The sequence below is a fragment of the Uloborus diversus genome, chromosome 1, assembly GCF_026930045.1.
Source record: "Uloborus diversus isolate 005 chromosome 1, Udiv.v.3.1, whole genome shotgun sequence".
Lineage (NCBI taxonomy): Eukaryota > Metazoa > Arthropoda > Arachnida > Araneae > Uloboridae > Uloborus > Uloborus diversus.
The window spans coordinates 188,498,118-188,519,384 of record NC_072731.1 but is presented as its reverse complement, the minus strand read 5'-3'; the positions used below and the strand labels follow the sequence as shown (position 1 = coordinate 188,519,384).

Below are 21,267 nucleotides of genomic sequence, written 5' to 3'. Positions count from 1 at the left end.
TGAGCAGTATTCAGTTTTTTTGAAAAAAATGCTATTGGTTTCAACCCTTCTTCAGTCTGATGACTTAAGGTTGAACCAATGGAGAAATCACTAGCATCAGTGTGTAATGCTAACTGCCCATCCTGCGAGGGAAAGACCAATGCAGCGCCAATCAAACTTTGTTTAGCTTTCTCAAATGCGTCATTCAAAATTGGAGACCATTCAATAGGAGTGCTATCATTCTTTTTACATCCTCTTATTTGATCTGTTAAAGGGGTAAGCAGTCTTGCTGCATGTTTAACAAATCTTCTAAAATAATTTATTAATCCAATGAATCGTCGAAGCTCTGATATTGTTTTTGGCTTAGGATAATTTTGAATGGTTTCAACTTTTGATTTTAAAGGTTTAATTCCTTCAAAAGAAATATCATGTCCTAAAAATGATACTTCAGTTTGAGCAAAAACACTTTTGGAAATATTCACATTTAAACCATATTTGGCAAGCCTACCTAATACAATTTTCATGTGTTCTAAGTGTTCCGTTTCATTTTCGGAAAAAATTAGTATGTCGTCTAAATAAGCAACAGCGAAGTCTACATTTGAAAGTGCCTCGTTAATAAATCTTTGGAACGTATTTGCTGCACATTTTAAACCGAAATTTAAATATAAGAACTCAAAACTACCAAACGGTGTGGTAACTGCAGTTTTTTGAATATCATCTTTGAAAACTGGAATGTGAAAATATGCCCTAACAATATCGAGTTTAGAGAAAATTTTCTTGCCGTGTAAAATGTTCGTTACATCGTGTATGTGTGGCACAGGGTAACGGTCAGGCACAGTGACCGAATTTAACCTTCGATAATCACCACAAATACGGTAAGATCCATCCGCTTTCGGTACCACGTGAATAGGAGAAGCCCAAGGAGATTTTGAAGGACGGCATATTCCTTGATCCATAAGGTATTGAAATTCTTTTTTAACTTCAATTAATACCTTTGGATGTAAACGTCGGGGCTTAGAAAATAAAGGCGGTCTTTTTGTTTCTATATAATGAACAGTATCGTGACTGACTGGTGTTTTGAAATTTGGGATAGGATTCAATAACTCGGGAAAATCGTTAAATAATTCTTTGTACACCATATTATCCGAGACTAATTTAATTCCACTATATTGAGTTTTAGTTAACTCTTCCTTCGTTGTCAAACCAGTGACTGAATCAATTAATCTCGACTTCTTTAAATCTACTAGTAGTGAAAAATTTTGTAAAAATCTGCTCCTAGAATTGGGCAAGAAACATTTGCTACAACAAATGGCCACTGATATATTCTACGCAATCCAATGTTGATATTTAACACCTTGTGGTCGTACACAGCTATTTTTGAATCGTTCGCAGCATACACGTAAGTGATGGGAGTTTTTGCTTTGAATGAAAAATGGGCAGGAATGCAAGAAATATCACTGCCACTATCAACCAAAAAATTTAATCCCGTACTTTTATCCATTATGTGTAATCTACACTGTTTATGTGCTGCTATGTCAGGGTAAATATCGTTATTAGACATAGCAGCTATGGCAAGTTTTTTTGAACTGCATCATAACTGCATGGTTGGCGACATTTAAATGCTTTATCGCCGAATTTTTCATGATAAAAACAAAACTCAGATGTATTTTGATTATCTGAGGGTGTTGGAACTCGTCTACTCCTAGATTGGGACCTATATCTATGATTACTACGACCTCTTGAAAATGAACGTTTTGATACCATTTTAGTTAATTCAGAAACTCGCATGGTTAAATGCTCAATTTGATTTTGCAAATTTGATATTTGCGTCATTTGTTCACTATGTTTTAGTGTTTCTGAAATTTTGCAAACTGATGGCTCCATTTTTATTTCATGAATTTTATCAGCTAAAATGGACAGTTCAGTCAACTCTGAAGTTGATGCTGATAAAATGGCTTGAATATGTGTTGGCAAACGTTCTAACCAAATGGTTTTTAAAAATTCATCAGTAATTGAATTTCGTGAAAGTTCTTTCATTTGCCGAAGTAAAACAGATGGTTTTTTATCACCTAATGTAAGTTCACACAAAAGTTTCCGTATTTGGCTTGATTGCGAATCGGAAAACTCTTTAACTAATCTATCTTTTAAAGCTTGATATTTATTTCCCTCTGAAGGAGCTATAATTAAATCCGTAACAGTGCTAAGTGTATCTGCGTCAATGGCGGATAACAAGTAGTTATACTTCGTCTCATCATTTGTTATACGTGAAACATTGAAACTAGCCTCCACTTGAATAAACCAAACTGTTATATTACTTTTCCATAGTGGAGGTAATCTGGTTGCAACTCTCAAAACTGAGTCACTTTGTACAGTATTATTGGTAAGTTCAACATTATCTAAACTTTCTACCGACATTTTAAAATTTAACTGAGAATTTACAAGTAAAATAAACAAATGCAATTAAATTAAAACAAAGAAAAATTAGTCAAAAATAAAATTTATCTTTACACGAAAATAAAATTTAGGCCAGAGCATTTCCCTTCAAGTGAATGACTTTAAGTGAAGAGCATACCATAGAATAAAGCATTGTCCGTCTTCTTTTTCTTTTCCATTTTTTCTTGTCCAAAACGTGGGTCACCACTGAGAGTGTTGTGAAGGTTTATAACAACACCCTAATTTTGTATAAGAATTTGACTCTATTGTTTTATAAAAATCGACAAAACTTTATTTACATCACATATACTTCAAGAAGTCGTCATTTTTATTTTCTCAAGACCAAATTCGTGGAACACGATCTCGTGCGTCTTTTTCACTTTTTTTTAATTACGTGTTGCCATTCGGCAGTTTGTGTTAAATAGAAATAAAATAATTAAATTTAAGAATTAAAAGACATTAAAAATATGGATGAAAATATAATACTAGAGAATTATCATTACGTGGTAATAATTTTGAGTGAGAAGGGCACTTCAAACTTATGTCTGCATAACATATCTCTTCAGACTATTATTGCCAGAGGAAATTTGGATGTGTTGATGGACCCTGCACAAAAATCCAATCAATCAATCAATCAAAGCAGACCTTTAACAAAATTCTGATCAACTAAAACGGTCCTTTCACAAATTATTTAATGAAAAAGCAAGTCTGAAATCAAAATAACGTTATTTCTGTGCATAAATCAATAATTTTTAGAATCTTTTTTGAAGTTAAGGGGGGAGGGAGCAGATTATAGGGATCAGCTTATACATCTGTGTAGCTTGCGCAAGCAATAAATCACAAAAGCTGTCAAATATAGCACTTGTTTCTTTAGCTTGGTTCTTTAAAGAAATTGTTCTTGTTTTTAACAAGTTAGATACCTTCATATTGTGTAAAAAAAACTATCAGCAAGACAAATACAGAGAAATATTGCTAACTCAACTGATACCACTGTTTTGAGAATGGGCCCAGAATAGCAAATATTTTGTTTTGACGCGAGATTCTATATCTTGCCATGAGCGCAAGAAGGATTTTAAAAAAATCAGGAGATAGATATATCCTGAAGAGCAGTGGTTCAGTGGTAGCGCTTCCATGCTGCAGGCCTGGGTTCGATTCCCTGATTGGTCATGGTCTACTCGGGTGTTCATTCCTCCACTGGGTCAATAAAATGAGTACTAAGCCTGCTTGGGGACTAAACTCTGGGTGTTCTGTGTTCGGCTGACCACTTAACCGGAACATCTGCCCTGCACCCCAGAGCTCATGGCCAAGAAAACTGAGATGGGCACAGTAGGCCTTGGTCCTCATGGGTTGTTTTGCCACTGGGTTAGGTTTTTTAAAGTAATATCCTAGTTTTGTACTTGCCAGGTAATTTTCTTGATATGCAACCTGATAAGAAGTCACTAAGTGCCATTTTTACTTAGAAAATAACACAGTCAAGTGACATTAAGCATAAAACTCAATAAAGGTATGGTAAATCAGTTCCCAGACAGATAAAAAGAATACAAAACTCTGTATAGAAAGCCAGGCAATTTAAAGCCTTATCATAGGCCATTAATTCTTTTTAAATATTTTATCTATTTTTATTTTTTTTTCAATGCATTCAATATATCTGGGACATAATCAAAGTAAAATATGCCGAACTGATAAGATTTTTGATATAAGTTTTGTTATTATTTTATCAAATTAAATTTTTTGAGTGTCCACATTGATGTGGCAACCCACTCTATATAAAGATAAAAAGTCTGATTAATACAATTCCACATTTTTAAGAAAAACATTTTTTTTTTGTACTCAATATCAATAAAATATTTGAATAAATTGTAAACTTAGTTTAGAATGTCCTCAAATACAAATAATCAAACAGTCTTTGAAGTCTGATAAAACGTTGCAACATAGTGGTTTGCTCAGTAAGCGTTGCTGATTTGGGGGCCATTAACGAAAGAGATGATGGAATTTGGACTGAAACTTCTTTATTTGCCTTAATGACATTAAACCATTGATTGTTACAATTTTCTTGTAACTATAAGAGAAATGTACTACATAAACATTTGCATTTCAATATATTCTGGTTATGATAAATTTAGTTTGTCTAGCATAACTTTTTTAAATATTTTATTCTTTTATTTATGTGTTATGATTTTAAATCTTTTCAATTGCACAGAAAATGTTACAGTACCCGCCACTAATAAAATCACTGGATTATAAAATCAGCCACTTTTTAAAATCAAATCTTGAAGTACAGAAACATTGCAATACCAAAACATGTTAAAACTAGTGATGTTCCGGGTATCCGTATCCGCGGATATCCGAGGGAAAATAAAAATCTGTATCCGTATCCGCTACTTTTTTGACGGATCTTAAACAAATCTTTTCTATTCTAAAAATTCTTAAATCTTCTATATATATAAAAATGAATGTTTGTATGTCATCCATGAACTCAAAAACTACCCGGCAGATTTGGCTGAAACTTTCACCGTTTGCTATTTTTGGTACTAAGAATGTTCCAGACCAGTTCGAAAAAAATTCGATCGATAGTTCCTTTTTTATTCCAATTTAAGTCACAATCCATTGGATAAATTAGAATAAAATTATCGACTGCAGAAATTAATTCGCGTGAAAGATCTCATTGATAAGAAGTTAGCTGTTGCCATTTTTCTTGAGCTTGAACAAATAAATTCTTCCTTTATTGTTTTATGACTTTTCATGCAACAGGGGGATTTAAAACTTTTTCTATTTGATATTTTTAGCGATTGATTGATCTTGCAAACTGCGTGAGTACAAAATTTGAGTATAGTCATGGCTTCTATTGATACCTGGACCGATTATTATGAAAATTGCTATATATATGTATTTTTCCACAGAGAAGGTGCATAATATGCTCATTGAAGCCACTCGCCACCAGGTGGCACTGCAGAGTAGCAACTTCTGCCCCGTTCAACCGATTGTCATGAAAATCAGTATAATGACGTATTTTTTTGTTGGCGTAGCAACCAGGGCTGCGGAGTCGGAAGGAAAATGGCGGACTCCGACCCCGACTCCGACTCCTGGATTTTTGAAACACCCGACTCCGACTCCGGATTTTTAAAAATTTTTTTTTTAAGTTGTATTTTTTCCAACTCCCTCTCTCCCTTCAGAGGAAGGGGGAAAACCTCTAAACAGAGATTGAAATATTAATTCCTTTTTATGACAATTTCGCATTTTGTTTTTTATTGTAAACCCAAGACGCATACAACGTTAGAAATTCAATTTAAAAATCAAATTTTTTAATAGTTAGGAGTTAAAAAGTGAGATGACTTAAAAATCTCTTTTAAAAAATTTGAAAAGGATTATGTGTAATTTGCCCCCTTTTAATGTTTAATAAATAGATATTGATCAAATCGTGTGCTTTCAATTTTTGAAAGCTATAACTTGAGAGAAAAAAGGCTTTTTTTCTAAATCCAATTTCTTAAGAAGGGGTGGTTTGCCCCAGGTGACACCCATCTGGTAGATGACACCCAAAAATAATTTCAGAGTTTATAAAAAATATAAATATTCTAATTCTGAAAATTTTCGCGATTATATTTTAAATTATATTTCATCAATATAATTTCAACGAAAATAGGGCACATATACGTCAGGCAGGGGCGGCAAATAGGGGGGTCAAGAGGGGGCGGTCGCACCCCCAAAATTTTCACTAAGAATAATAATAAAAAAAAAGGTTAAATTCAATTTAGATAACTTAGAAAATCATTTGCCTGCATTTTCAGAACAGAAAAAAACTGATGGAGAATAATGGTTTGCCTTAACTAAATAAGTAATCTCTTCATATGGATTAAATATTTAAAAATTGTGTAATCTATGCTATCATGGTGCATTTTGTATGAGATGCCCGTACAGTGTCGAGACTGCACAATTTTTACACGTAAACTCCATGTCAATTTGCATAAATTTAATGCTCATATTTTAATTTAATGTTTAGCTAGTAAGTGTTCATTGTTTCCCTGTACTTGAAACATATTTTAGCAACTTGATATATTATATGCTTTCATAGAAACTTTTTTGTAAAAATATGCTCTTTTTGAAAAACCCAGATCAAAAGATACTTTCACATCAACAAATATATCTTCAGGCTCTTGACTTGACAATCTCTCAGTGACACAAATGGTATTCAAGAGTTAAACCTATAAAATCTCCCTGGAAGAATAACTGGAAAGTGACCATCTCGATAATAGAAAATCTAATGTTATTTTGATATGTATGACTTTGTTTGAATTTTTGTTTACTTCATTTCCTGCGGAGCGTTTTTGAACAATGCTCTATCATAAAATTTTCAATCTTAATTATTGAATTGACAATTGAAATTCTTTGTAATTTTCGCACTAATGCTTGAACTAAGTGTGGAACTTTGTGACAGAACTTTTTATAACAGTTTTTACTGTATGCCAATGTAGAAGAGGTGACAAAAGTGACATGAAGTTTAGTGAAAATATTTAATATTTTGAACAAAATAATCAATTCAGTTTCTCGAGAAATGGAGGCAGTATTTGATGAGATACATTTCTCTTTGGTCTTAAGTTCAATATTATGTAAGTTGGTTATAAGAAACGAAAAAGAAAATATTACACTTATACACTACCGCAGCCAGAAATTCCTTTTGGAGGGGGTTTTTTGATCAAAAATACCTTCTGGAGGGAGTTTTTTTGATGAAAAATACGTTTGGAAGGGGATTTTTTGATCAAAATAGCCCTTTCTGTTATGTACAGAATATCAAACGTCATTAGCGAAGATATCTGACATATTCTAATACTGTCTAACACTAAGCAGAGTGAATATTACACATTACAAGGAAAGATACTTCTGCTATAAAAAGCTTTTATTTAAAAGTCTAAAATAGTTGGTAAGTTAAAGAAATTACAATGTACGTTGCAAAACAGGATGGATGAACATTTAACTTCATACCTGTAAAGTGAATATTCTATATAATACACCCATTCGGACATGAGGAAAAGAAAACACCATGTTACAAGATAGCCACACACCAAATACCACACAAACCCTCTGTGATCTTACTTCTTATATCCCACAGAAAAAACACAGTTGATGTCTACTCATGGCGCCATCTACCGGACAGTGAGACAAACAATGAGAAAATTGATACGTGTATATTTATGATGACAATAGAGAGTTGTTTAAATGGCAAGACCAATTATGTCTGAATATATTATACAACATGGCCTCCCCTCTTGACACTTTAAAAAAACTATTCATACTATTCATAAGCTTATACAACTGTTTCGAACAATCCAACCCTGATTGCATTTAATACAGATATATGAAAGATAAAAACTTAACATAATATATAACAATTATGATAACATAAATATAACAATACTAAAAATTATATATATATATTTCTTAACTGTAAATAATTATAACTGGTTAATCCTGCTAACCATATAAAAATAAGTTACCAACAACTTGTATAACACTAAACTCCAAAATACTACCATGGAAAAAAATCCAAGTAACATCAAGATAAACAAATGAAATATCTGAAACATTTTACAAAAATGTCTTCTTTCTGCAAAAATAGCATTTTTCAGAAATAAGTTCATATAGACAAGTCCTAAAATAACTTATATAAGCTCTGTAAATAGAAAGACTATTATGTTTCATAAAGGACAATCATGACCAAGCCTTTTTTTTTCAATACTTAAATATTGCACTATGTTTAGCTACTTTTCCATGATAAGAGAATTCATGATATCCTGCGTTCAAACACATATACATGAAAAACATGACTTTCATTAATACTTCAAAAATTATTTTAATACATATTTGATTGTAAAAAACACTAATGTATTTGTATAAACATATTGATACTATGACAATTAAAAAAAATTCAGAGCCAGCAATAATACTGTTAAACCGGGACCTAGTGACATTGCCAATTATCAAAATAGGGTCTTACAAAATTAAAAATAACATGCCCGCGCAAGGCCCTCATGTAACCCTGATACTTGGACAATCCACACCCAATGACTTTCTGGCATTTACAATAAAACACCCCTACGAAACGTTTCCCGAGGCTGCTCAAGCCAGAAGGAGTAGGCCAAACCAAGCACAGTTGAAACAATCAGGCGGGAAATTAAATTGGTTTACTAAGTATCAAACTGGATGAAAAAAGATTATGGATAATCAATTTAATACAAAATCAGGTATTAATGTATCAAAGTGAGATTCATATGTAATAAACACTTGAATATCAAAAAAAAAAAAACATTGTACTTCATGTCATTTCAAAAATATCACTCAAAAATTTGTTCAGGTCACCTTTGGTAAGAGGTTTGGTAAAAGCATCAGCAAGGTTATTTTTACTTTTTACATATTTTATGCTGAAAATATCTTTAAAGAACAAATCACGAACAAAGAAAAGTTTGACATCTATATGCTTTGTACGACGGTTCTCTATGGGAGATTTAACAAAATCAATAGTGGCTAAATTGTCTACATACAGGCAAGATTGAACTTTACGGTCACTGATAACTTTTCTATCTATGCATTCATTTAATATGCGATCAAACCATATTAGTTCTTTAACAGCATCAGTCATAGAGACAAATTCTGATTCCATTGTAGACAAGCAAATACTTTTTTGCTTAGAAGTACGCCACATTATAGGGGCTTTACCCAATAGTATAAGTTGTCCTCCCATTGATGTACGATCATCACGATTAGATGCAAAATCAGCATCACTGTATGTAATTATATGAATGTTTGTACAAGTCAAATTTAATTTCAGATTCTTAGTTAAATAAACATAACCTAATAATTTTAACAGACCTGACCAATGAACCATTCCAATATTGTTCTGGAAATGGCTGAAAACATTTACAGCGTATGAAATATCTGGTCTTGTACGGCTTGCCAGAAAAGATAAACAGCCTAAAAGATTTCTATAAGGGTAATTTTGCATTTCATTAATTTCATCTTGTGATTGAGGAGATTGAGATTTGGAAAAAACAGAACCCTTGGCTATAGGGAGAGAAGAGATAGGAGGATTATACTCTTTATACTTATCATATATTTCATTTATGTAACTTAATTGATGAATTAAGATAGAATTATCATTTTCCTCGAATTCAACTCCCAATAACTTTTTAGTTTGACCAAGTATTTTTAAATCAAAATGTTTTTTCAACAAATTTAGAACCTAGTTAATATGTTTCTCAGATCTACCAAATAAGACAATATCATCTACATAAAGTAGTAATATGACATCACTTTTGAATATATATACACAATTACACCAATTATACTTTTCAAAACCTAATTCTGTTAAAATTTTGTTGATTTCAAAATACCAGACTCTTCCAGATTGATGAAGACCATACAATGCCTTTTTTAATCTGTAAACATAATCCTCCTTTCCCTTTACACAAAATCCCGGTGGTTGAACAAGATAAATTTCTTCAGATAAAGGGGCATACAGATAAGCCGACTTCACATCACATTGCAAATGAGTCCAACCTTTACATGACACAAGTAGAGAGAAGAAGAAGCGAATGATACTTATATTGACAACAGGGCTAAAAGAGAGATCAAAAGACTCGCCTTGTACTTGTTTAAAGCCCTGTGCACATAATCTTGCCTTATATCGAGCAATCTTCCCTTGGTCATTTCTCTTAATAGAGTAAACCCATCTGCATCCTAATGGAATGACTTTCTCCGGTAATTTTACCAATTTCCAGACCTGTCTCTTGTCAAAAATTTCTAACTCATCTTTCATTGCTTGATACCACCTGTCTTTTTGGAAAGATTTTATTGCTTGCTTATAAGTTCTGGGAACTGTGACCTCCTCTAGTCATGCTGAACTGTTAGCAGAAGGAGAATCTGAACTAGATAAGATTGAATCACCATCAATGTCTGAAATGTCTGAGTGACAATATTCAGATTGAATATTTGGGACAATACCTTGGCTTGTATTACTACCTTTGAAATCAAACAGTTCTTTTTCATATAAAATATTGTTTCGTTTGCAATATGACTTAACATCCTTATGTGATCTTAATCTTTCCCTTTCCCCATGTTTATAGTAATATATATCAGTACGTGTTCCATCTGGTCGAGGTTTTGCTTCTCGTTCCCAGGTAACCCTCCTTAAACTTGTACAAGGGGTTGTACTTTCACTTGTTTTGGATTTTAATACTTCATCCGAAGGTGATTTACTGTACCTAAGAGGAGAAGTAATATAATACCTGTCATTTGACTCAACCTCTGACCTATTATTAGAATCATAACTATCAGATTCATTATTACATTTGGAACCCAGCACTGCTCCACTATTACTCTGTCTGTCAGGTAAAGATTCCTTAAAAGATACATTAACAGTCTCAACAATTTTGTCTTCTTTAGGAAGCCCTTTGGTTCTGAATGCATAGCCGACAAACACACCTTTCTTTGCTTTTGCATCAAATTTACCCCGGTGTTGTTTTGGAATTCCCATAAACACAGGTACCCCCCAGGGTTTTAAATGCTTTACTGAGGGTTGTCTTCCTCCATACAATTCAAAAGGAGTTTTAGTTTGGTTTTTGTGACATAATCTGTTCCATGTATAAGAAAAATACAATGCCGCTTCGGCCCAAAAACTTCTATCTAACCCACTTTCGTCTAAAATTGTACGAACACCATTTATAATAGTTTGATTAAAGCGTTCAGAAATTCCGTTCATTTCTGGACTATATGTGTTTGTAAATTCATGTTTGATACCCTTTTCCCTACAAAACTGTGTAAACTGTTCATTGTCAAACTCGCGACCATTATCAGTTCTAATTTTCTTTACTTTTTTATTTAGAAACCTCTCAGCTCTAGCTATATGTTGTTTGAAAATTATAAATGCATCACTTTTACTACGTATGGGGTAAACTGCTGTTTTACGTGAGAAATCATCAATTATGCTCAAAAAATATCTTTCCCCCTTTTTACCTACAGTTTTGGCAGGTCCCCAAATGTCCATTACAAGAAGAGACAGTGGTTTTTTAGTTGTAACCTCCCCTAAAGATTTAAAGGGTACTCTCCTTTGCTTGTTAATTTGACATGTTTCACAAAAAAAATTCTTACTTTTAAGTTTAGGAAGACCTTTGACACATTGGTGATTACATGTATTTACAATCAATTCAGGACTAACATGAGAAAAACGTTTATGCCATTTATGCATTTCATTATTTTCAACAACAGAGGCTTCAAAATGAACCTTTTTAGGGATATTCTTAAGAACCTTTGGATAAACATAATAAACACCATTATCTAGTGTGGCTGAAAAAAGATATTGACCTTGCCGAGTTACTTTTACCTTACCCTTACCACCTGCAAATTCTGCTCCTTTAACATCAAGTTGAGGACCAGAAATCAGATTTCTACGCAATTTTGGACAATACATGACATTTGTAAATTTAAAAATTTGATGACCTATTTTCAATTTTACAGTTCCTTTACCTTCAATTGGAAAAGTATTACCCTTTACGGCTACTGACATTTCTTCTTTTATTGGAGTAAAGTCCACAAAAAAAGATTTATCTTTTACAAAATGATGAGAAGAAGCCGAATCAAACACAAATGCATTCTGCGTTTGTTTGCTGCTTGTATAGCTAGCCTGTGTAAAAAGTGAAAGAGTACCTGTTTTACTGGAAAAATCTCTGGAGTCGGAATGTTCATCAGAAAAACTTCTGGAGTCGAAATGCCCTTTGGAAGATTTCTTGGACCTTTTCTTGGTTTTGAAACTCTTATTTCTACTCTTCTTGTTTAGATACTTGTCTGTACCTGTAGTACGGTCAGCTTCCGTTGAATATGAGTCGTCACTCCTGGCTTTTGTCAGAACACGGCACTGCTGTTTACTGTGTCCCCATCGTCCACATCTGTAGCATCTCATCCTCCTCTTGGTGTACTGGACCTCTGGAAGAAAATTGGCGGTCCTGTCCTGTTCTCTAAGGAGTAGGCGGGATTCCTCAGAAATCAGCTCAAGGAGCACATCTCTGTAGTTAAACTTATTGTCATCCCATCTGAGAATAGCTTGGACGATTGGCTCAAATGCATCAGGCAGATGTCTTAGTAGTTGAAAGGTCAAGTATATTTCAGGAACTGGTTGCTTAATGGATTTCAGCTGTTCGGCGATGTGACATATTCTTGACGAAAATAAGTCAATTTTCTCTTCTGGTTGTAGACGGCAAACTAATAGTTCAGAGAAGAGCTGCATATGTCTGGACCGATTATCTGGTTCGTAATGTGTCTTCAGTAGAATCCAGGCTTCCTTCGCTGTATTACATGACTCAATGATTTGTCTGTATGATGGAGTAATGCTCAAATAGATGAGAGCAAGTGCAGTCTGCGATTTAGATATAAAATCATCAACTTCTTTAGCCGTAATATTTGTCTCTTTATTTATTTCAGGAATGTCAGTATTAATAGTCGTAAATACTCCTCTTTCAATAAGTACGAATTTAATGTCTCTTGCCCAACTTGCGTAGTTATTTGCACTCAGCTTTTCAATTGCAGGCTGAATTAGTGCCATATTTCAATTTGGGAAATGACAGACAAGTCCAGCAAAAAAAAATTTTTTTCAAAAAAATTTAAAGTTCAATTTCTACTTTTTTTTTTTTTTTTTTTTTTAAATTTCCGAAAAATTCCTCATTAAAATTTCAATGTTTCTCAAAAAATTGTGAGAAATAACTATTACTATTGAAATAAAAACTTTTATATGGGGATAAAACATGGCCTCCCCATCTTCATACATCGTTTCATTCTTGTTTATACTTGGCGGCCATCTTGTGCAATTTTCCTCAAAGTCCGAATAGGTGTATGTTTAAGTGGAAAACAAATGATAATTTCACTTTTACTCAAAATACTAGCGATAATAATGAAGGTCATTCAAAAATATTCTTCCTTACTTATACAATTAAATACTAGAACTAGCATGATAACTGCCCATAACCAAATGTTATGTACAGAATATCAAACGCCATTAGCGAAGGTATCTGACATATTCTAATACTGTCTAACACTAAGCAGAGTGAATATTACACATTACAAGGAAAGATACTTCTGCTATAAAAAGCTTTTATTTAACAGTCTAAAATAGTTGGTAAGTTAAAGAAATTACAATGTACGTTGCAAAACAGGATGGATGAACATTTAACTTCATACCTGTAATTACATACCTGTACCATATTCTATATAATACACCCATTCGGACATGAGGAAAAGAAAACACCATGTTACAAGATAGCCACACACCAAATACCACACAAACCCTCTGTGATCTTACTTCTTATATCCCACAGAAAAAACACAGTTGATGTCTACTCATGGCGCCATCTACCGGACAGTGAGACAAACAATGAGAAAATTGATACGTATATATTTATGATGACAATAGAGGGTTGTTTAAATGGCAAGACCAATTATGTCTGAATATATTATACAACACTTTCATATGCATAAACTACTGCATTGTGCAGTAGAATTTGCGTTTATGTTAAAACCAATGGCTGTGTGTGTGGGGGGGGGGTCACTCCCCCCCCCTCGCTGCGCCACTGCACTTACAAGAAAAATTTACAGCATGAAGGAAAAGTAATTCTTTTGTGAATTACGACTTTACCTTTTAATGACTCAAAATAAATACTAGCCCAATTTAAAAAGCTTTCTTGGTTATTTTAAAGAGAAATCTGAAGGAAGTGTGTTTTTTAACATAACTTTCTTGCTTCCATTGTTTTTAGTCTATTTCAATCTGATCAGTCATTTTAAAGATGACTTTTGTGTCTCAGGAAGTTAGAGAATTAATTCGAAGCGAAATGTGGCAAGCAAGGCCTTCATCTTTAGCTGTACTGGAAAAAAAGCAAAACACTGGATTTTGAGTAAATATAGCTACAAGATTTTCTGTTAATCCTGACCCAAAGAATAGTAGACTAAAACTTTACTAAAAAATAAAAACTGGTACCGAGATATTTTATGAGATAACTTGTTACAAAATAAATTTGAAGCTTTGGTCGCAAAAACTTTGATTGTTCTTAACAAGCCCGATTATTCTTAACATTAAAACCGTTTTATTATTCCTTCCTGTTAACCAATATTTATTTTATACCGTACTGAGGAAATTCATGTTCAAGAAACTCGACCCCCCAAACGAAATGCTGAAATGCCGCCCCTGACGTCAGGAGCTAATTTTACACAAAATGCGGCGGTATACAAATTTGTACGAATAGATTTTACCATACCTATATTTCTTCTTCGCTAAATTTTTAATTTAAATTTTATTGGCTGCTTTAGAATTAACCTTAATATGAAGATTTTAAGATTAACTGCGATTATTGAGTGTTGTAATCAAGAAAGCATTTTGTTAATTTTGTTCCATACTTTCTAGTGAGAACCAAACTTATAGAAATAGTCTTAATAAAGAAAAAACATTTAGATTACTTCATCGGATCTTTTGGATTCGTACTTTCTCGCCAGAACTTTTTTGAATTTGCCGATCACCTTTAAACGTTTCAACCTCGGCTACGGGCCTCGACTTATTAGTTTGTTACGTTGCTTTTACTATTTTATAACTAAGATCGAACAAAACACTATATTTCCATTTCTATTTGAAAGTGATTACTTGAAAATGTTAAGCAACAAAACCGTTTGCTGACAGTTGCTATTAGTTAAGTTAAAAAGCAAGCAAACTAGGAGACGGCTACAGAAAGTTCGGTAAGCACTCAAGCTAGCTGATTGCCATAATAGCAATTATTTTCTCATTAGTATCTTTTTATACATGTAATCGAACCAAATGGTAGTCTGTTTTTAAAAAATACAAAGAGAGTCGGGGAAAAGGAAGGAAAAAAATAAGCCCGGAGTCGGAGTCGGCATGTTTTCTAACAACTCCGACTCCGACTCCTTTACCCCAAAATCAGTCGGACTCCGACTCTTTGACTCCGACTCCACAGCCCTGGTAGCAACGTGTGTCGGGTACAGCTAGTATTTGAATAAAAGACTCTTAAATTCCGTTTAAATTAGGTTTCATTCCCTATTTAAATTATAAGGTATCATTTCAGAAGCCAATTTGTACCCCCTGTTCCAAAAAGAAATGGGTAATAAGTTTTAAAAGTGTATCTGTGTGTCTATTTGTGGCATCGTAGCTCCTAAACAGATGAACCGATTTTGATAGTTCTTTTTTCGTTCAAAAGGTGACTTTGAGCAAAACTGGAAATACTAATAAAAACCGATTGGTTATTTGGTGTACCGGAAATATTAATAAAAACCAACTTAACGTATTTCGGAATTATGGTAGTAAAAACTTACCCGTACGTTAAAAATATTGGTCCCAAATTCAAAGAACTAAGTTTTCTGCGTTTGATATTTGTTTGGAACTTCCAAGTTATATACAGTAAAAGCTATATCGTATTAAGGAAATTTTAAGTGCAATTCAAAGCCTTTATACTCGTAATCAGTAGCTATTTCATAGTCGGATAAGGAGAAAGGCTCAATGATTTAAAATTTCTATCCGCTTTCAGTTCATATTTGTTAACAATGTGTGTTCTGACCCGCAAAATCCATCTCAATATCAGGTCGGCAGGTTTTTTTTTTTTTTTAATTTTTAGTTTAACATTAGTTTCTGTTATTGATTTGGGGTTTCTGTTATTCTTCATTTTGGTTTTTCTCGGCATTCTTCAAAAAAAGTGAGACTAAATTCTCTATTTACTGTTTGTAAAGGTGTTCTCAGCTCTGTTATTTTGTCGGTCGGAGTAAGTTGGGTAGAATGGGTCAACGCTGCATTTGTGCTGAAATAAAATGCGAAAAAGATTTCTAGCCTGTCCAGTAGCAGCTTTGCACTCTTGCTCTTGTATCCTACATCTACCCAGCAAGCTAGAAATAATTTATCACATTCTATTTAAGCATTAATGCAGCGTTGACCCGTTCCTTCCAACTCTCCCTCAATTTTAACGGAGATTTCTTTAAAGAGTAAATCATAGTCATGATTATATTTTCGCCGCAGATGACATTTTTTGAAGAGGCAGTGTTATTATTCTGACGGAAATACCTTCCGTAACAAATTAAACACTTGGATAGTTGAATTGGGTGAAAAAAAAATTGAGATCCGTATCCGTATCCGCGGATTTACTTTTTTGACGATCCAGCACATCACTAGTTAAAACCATCTTTTAATAAAATCACTATCGCCGTTTTGTAAAATCAAACTTTTGGACATCATACGTAAAAAATTGTTAAAGAAGCATCAAGAAGTGAAAGGAAGATGAATTTGCCTCTTCAATAGATGCCAGAAAAGCGCTTGGTAATGTACGATGCACTTTAGAGCAAAGAGGAAAATATCATGTTGGACGTTACAAAACACTTTGTAAACTCTTAAACGATATTGAATCTTTGCTCTCCCAAATCTGTTAAGCAAACAACAATATGCCTATATTTTAAGACCCTTGTGCAAATAAATTAAAAAAAGTACCTCATGTTTAGTTAAAATGATAACTGCATTTTAAAATACTTAAAATAGAAATAAATGAAGTAATAAACTTCAATACATTTTTAGATAATTTAAGTTTCAAAACCTTTCATCTTTTTGAATGCTGGTTAATAAAATCAGCCACTTTATAAAATCAAATGTCCACAGAACGAATGATTTTTATAAGCAGCGGGCGGTGTAGTGCCTTACTTTCTTACTTCTCCCCTTCATGATTAAACACTGGCTATATGAAGCATTGCTGTCTTTATAAAAAAGAATAAAAAGTCCAGTGCCAATGCAGCCCTATTCTTTCCATATTTATCCAACATATATTGAAAATCAAGCCACATTAAAAATTCCTGCTTTAAAGATCATAATATTTTATTAATAAAATTTTTTGTGCTAATTAACTTATTTTCTTCATGTTTCAGCTTGTGTAAATTGTGTGAGGTGGTCAGGCAATGGTAAATATTTAGCTTCTTGTGGCGATGACAAGGTCCTCATGATATGGCAGATCGGAAGGTTTGTTCAAATTACTTTGAATGTTGGAGTAAATGTATTTGTATTCAGCTTTCACGTTTTCTGTTAAAATTGATTTGATTTTTTAATCAATTATGCAAACAGATAGGATTTTTTAAAAACTTAAGAAATAAAATGTTCAGTAACTTCATAGTAGAATTTTTCTTGAACTCATAAAATTATAAGTATGTTCGACACAAACTTTTGTAAATTAACTTCTAAAATTTTATTTTGCTTCAAACCTATTCGCGTGCTATGTTTAAAGATTATAAAGTATAAAATAGTCTGAAGAGCATGCATGTGAAGTGAGATGGGGTGGGGTTAACCAAAGAATAGTCGATGACATACTGCAAGAAATCCAATTGATTTTATTTTTCTAAGTTCATTTTAGAAAGGAAAATACATGCTTTCATTTATATATATATTCATGAAAACATGCATTTGTACAGGATGGGGAAAACTTGTTAAACCATCACCCTTGACTTCCCCCAACTTTTGGTTGGTCCCTAAGAAGGTTCGACTGTACATAAATTTTTGCATAGAATGTATATTTATGTATAATTAATGAAAGAGACATTAGTTTTAAATCTACCACTGTATTATTATGCATAAAAAAAATAAACAACAGTGATTTGAGGATGCAGTTGTTATTAAAAAACTGTAGTTTGTGCTCAATATAATTTTAATATCTTTGAATATATCATTTTATTTTCGAGCCCTGCAGAGCTGATTGTGTTCTGGTTACACACCGGAATTCCGGTTAATACCTGAAATCTGGTTTAGCCCGTTGTGTTTTATCTCCATTACAAATTTTTTTTACTTACTCTAAATATTTGATTCCAGTAGACCCTCGTTTTACTCGGGAGTTACGTTCCACCGAAATGCCGCATAAATTGAGACCTAATACTAGTGTTAAAATAGGGGTTTGGTTTCGTAGATAACAAAATGCTTCATTCTAGTGATGACTAATTGTAATTAATGTGTACTTATATCGCCTTTTTTGCACAACATGCATAAAGAATACATAAATTAATTTTGTGTTTTGTTTATAAAGAGGAGCTGGCTATGATAGTCTCTTTGGCAGTCATTAAGAATTTTTCTCTATAATTCTTTGCAGAGCATTAACGCATCCATGACCACTTGCGTCATTTCCATGATAGAATCTTCCTTCACTAACAAATCAGAAGGATCATTCTAATTCCTATTAAGTCTTGGAATGGCTCAAAATTTTCAATGTGGATGTTTTTAGTTGTGCGTCACTGATGTCTGTATCCTCGTTGGTTTTGGCCTCCTTTGTCACTCCTAAAAACTCTCCTTCCAGTCAGTTCTAAACTGTGTGAGTTTAATAACTTTACTTCTGGAAATAGCTCTTTAAACAATCGCATATAATGTCTCCAGTGGCCCAAGCTCGATTATTAGCACGCCAAAATGCAGTTTATTACGTGTAATCTGCAATCTTTACTAGTTCGGGTTTTGAAAGAGGAAAAATTTTTATTTGTTCGCTTTGCCGCATCTGCGTAAAATCGAAACTCATCCGCGTAAAATAAAATAAAGATGTCAAATCTTAAACTGCGTATAATCGAAACCGTGTAAAATGAGCCCAAGTAAAACCAGGGTCTACTGCATTATCTCAGTAATTATTAATAATTCATTGTATAGACCAATTAAAGGACAGTTCTAATATTTTAATAAATTTTTTTATTTTCCCGTTTCAAATTTTTAATGCTCTCATTTTGAAAGATGCAATGATATGTGAATCAAATTTTTCTCATTTTTGCGACTTACTGCAGTTTGTTAGAATTCCCACCCCCTCCCAATAAATGAAATTCATTTTAATTTTTATAGAATCATAGATTGAAAATGTTAAGCAAAATTTAGTGTTCTGTATATGTGTTAATAATGTCAAAAAGTTAAATGCTGAATCTGAACCGTTAGTTTAGTTGTGTTTTTTCTTCAATTTAGTCGATAGTTATTAATGATGTTTACTGTAGCTCTTTATTCTACGTTAATTATACTTAAATAAATTCTTTGTTTGACATTTTTCTGCTCTTGATTCCTTCATTTAAAAAATTGTGACCTCTTTGCATCCACAATAGGAATCGTATTATTTTCACTTTTGTTATTTACAACACTTTGTTAAGAAGGAAACAAATAAAATTTTGTATAATTTAAATTAAAATTGTAAAAGTAAAAAGTTTCAAACTGAATTGTATGCTCTCTAAGAGTTTCAAATGTTAAACAGTTCAAGTCTAAATGGCTGACTTAATTTTATTTTTGTTTCAATTATTAAGTTTTTAAAATTATACATATCCGAAGTTAATATTTCCTTTCTGCATTAATAAATATAAAGTCTGTGAATCGGTTCATAATTTATTGATAAAGAGATTTATATGTGTGGCGTGTAGTAAAATTCTTTTCCATACATTCAGTAACAAGTGCAATTAAAAAAAAATGTTTGGCAGGGGCGAGTTGAAATATGTTGTTAGTTTCTTGAGTTTACATTAAAAACAATCACATTATTGATAGAAGGAAAATGATATATGTATACTTTTATTATATTTTTGTCAATGACATGTTTTAAATAATTTTCTGGAGATAATACCAGTTATAATAGCAGTTCATAGGCAGCTTGAGAACTCATTGACTATTGAATTCGCAAATGCACAATGTTTTGACTTTAACTATTAGAATGTAAGGGTTGAATGTTTATCAAAAGCTATGTGTGCATGTATGCATAAAATTAAATATTTTTTAAGTATTAGTGGTTTCTGTTTAAAAATGACCCCCTGATGATAATTTCTTTGAAACATTCAGGTATATTTTCATGAATTCAGCCATCCCTGCCTATTACTGCTTAAGCCCTTATTGCAACCTTTGCTTCAATTGGTGTCTTATTTCTGTCTTTTTTGAATAAAATTCTGATAAAAATATTGATCGTTAGAACTTTTTAAAACATTTATTTGATTAAAAAAAGGTCATAGTTCTGGAAATAGCTTCTTACCCATTTCTTTTATTTAGGGTGTGCAGGATATGGGAAGTCATGGATTTTGACTATGATCAAAAATGGTCATGGAAAATCATGATTTTTAGCAAAAAAATACTCAAAAGTTATGGAAACTGACATCTGGTCATGGATTTTGGGTTCAAGAAAATGCATATTTATTGAATTCTACAAATTAGGTGCAAAATTTACACATCTCAGCCGTTTCTTACACTTTTACTCGTCAGTCTTGATTTTTCACACATTTCAAAATCAGATTGCATTCGCTTCTATAATACTTGCTCGTTGTTTTTTACGACATTATTCTACCGTTTGGACGTTTATAATTTCGTATTCAGATACTTTTAACCTAATTAAGTAAGGACGCTTAAGACAGATTAAATACAGAAATTGGGTAATTTTTAATGGGGAATTTTTTCAATATTTGTAGCCTGTCCTAAAACTTTGGCAGTAGTATATCTGGTTAGTTAATTATTAAGTACTTTGAATTTAATATTTTATTTTTTTCTTATTTGTTTATTTATTGTAAACATAATTTTAGTATTTACTAAACTATTGCTAGTCGTAGATTTTTTTTAGAAAACTAATAGCTTTAAAAGATAAGTTTTAGATTCATTATTTATTTATCAAACAAAATATTTATTTAAAAAAATGCAAAAGAAAAAAGATCAAGCCTAAAGGTTTTGCTGTTCACAAGTAGTTTTACATCATTGTTGCTGCATGTTGGAAGCTCCTTTTATTTTGAAAAATCCTTTTGCAACTAAAACTGTTTTTTAGTATTTTTAGTGATTGGAAATAAATTTGTTTTCATGCAAATTCTTACTTATAT

At 32.5% G+C, this 21,267-nt stretch overlaps 1 protein-coding gene across 1 annotated transcript in view; it reads left to right on the top strand.

Annotated features, from left to right (window-relative positions):
• LOC129217772 (protein HIRA-like) overlaps positions 1–21,267 on the top strand; it is a 93,696-nt gene that overhangs the window by 14,617 nt on the left and 57,812 nt on the right. Inside the window, exon 4 of the mRNA XM_054852118.1 lies at positions 17,350–17,440. Within this exon, the coding sequence (XP_054708093.1) occupies positions 17,350–17,440 (91 nt within the window). The remainder of the gene's footprint in view (positions 1–17,349; positions 17,441–21,267) is intronic.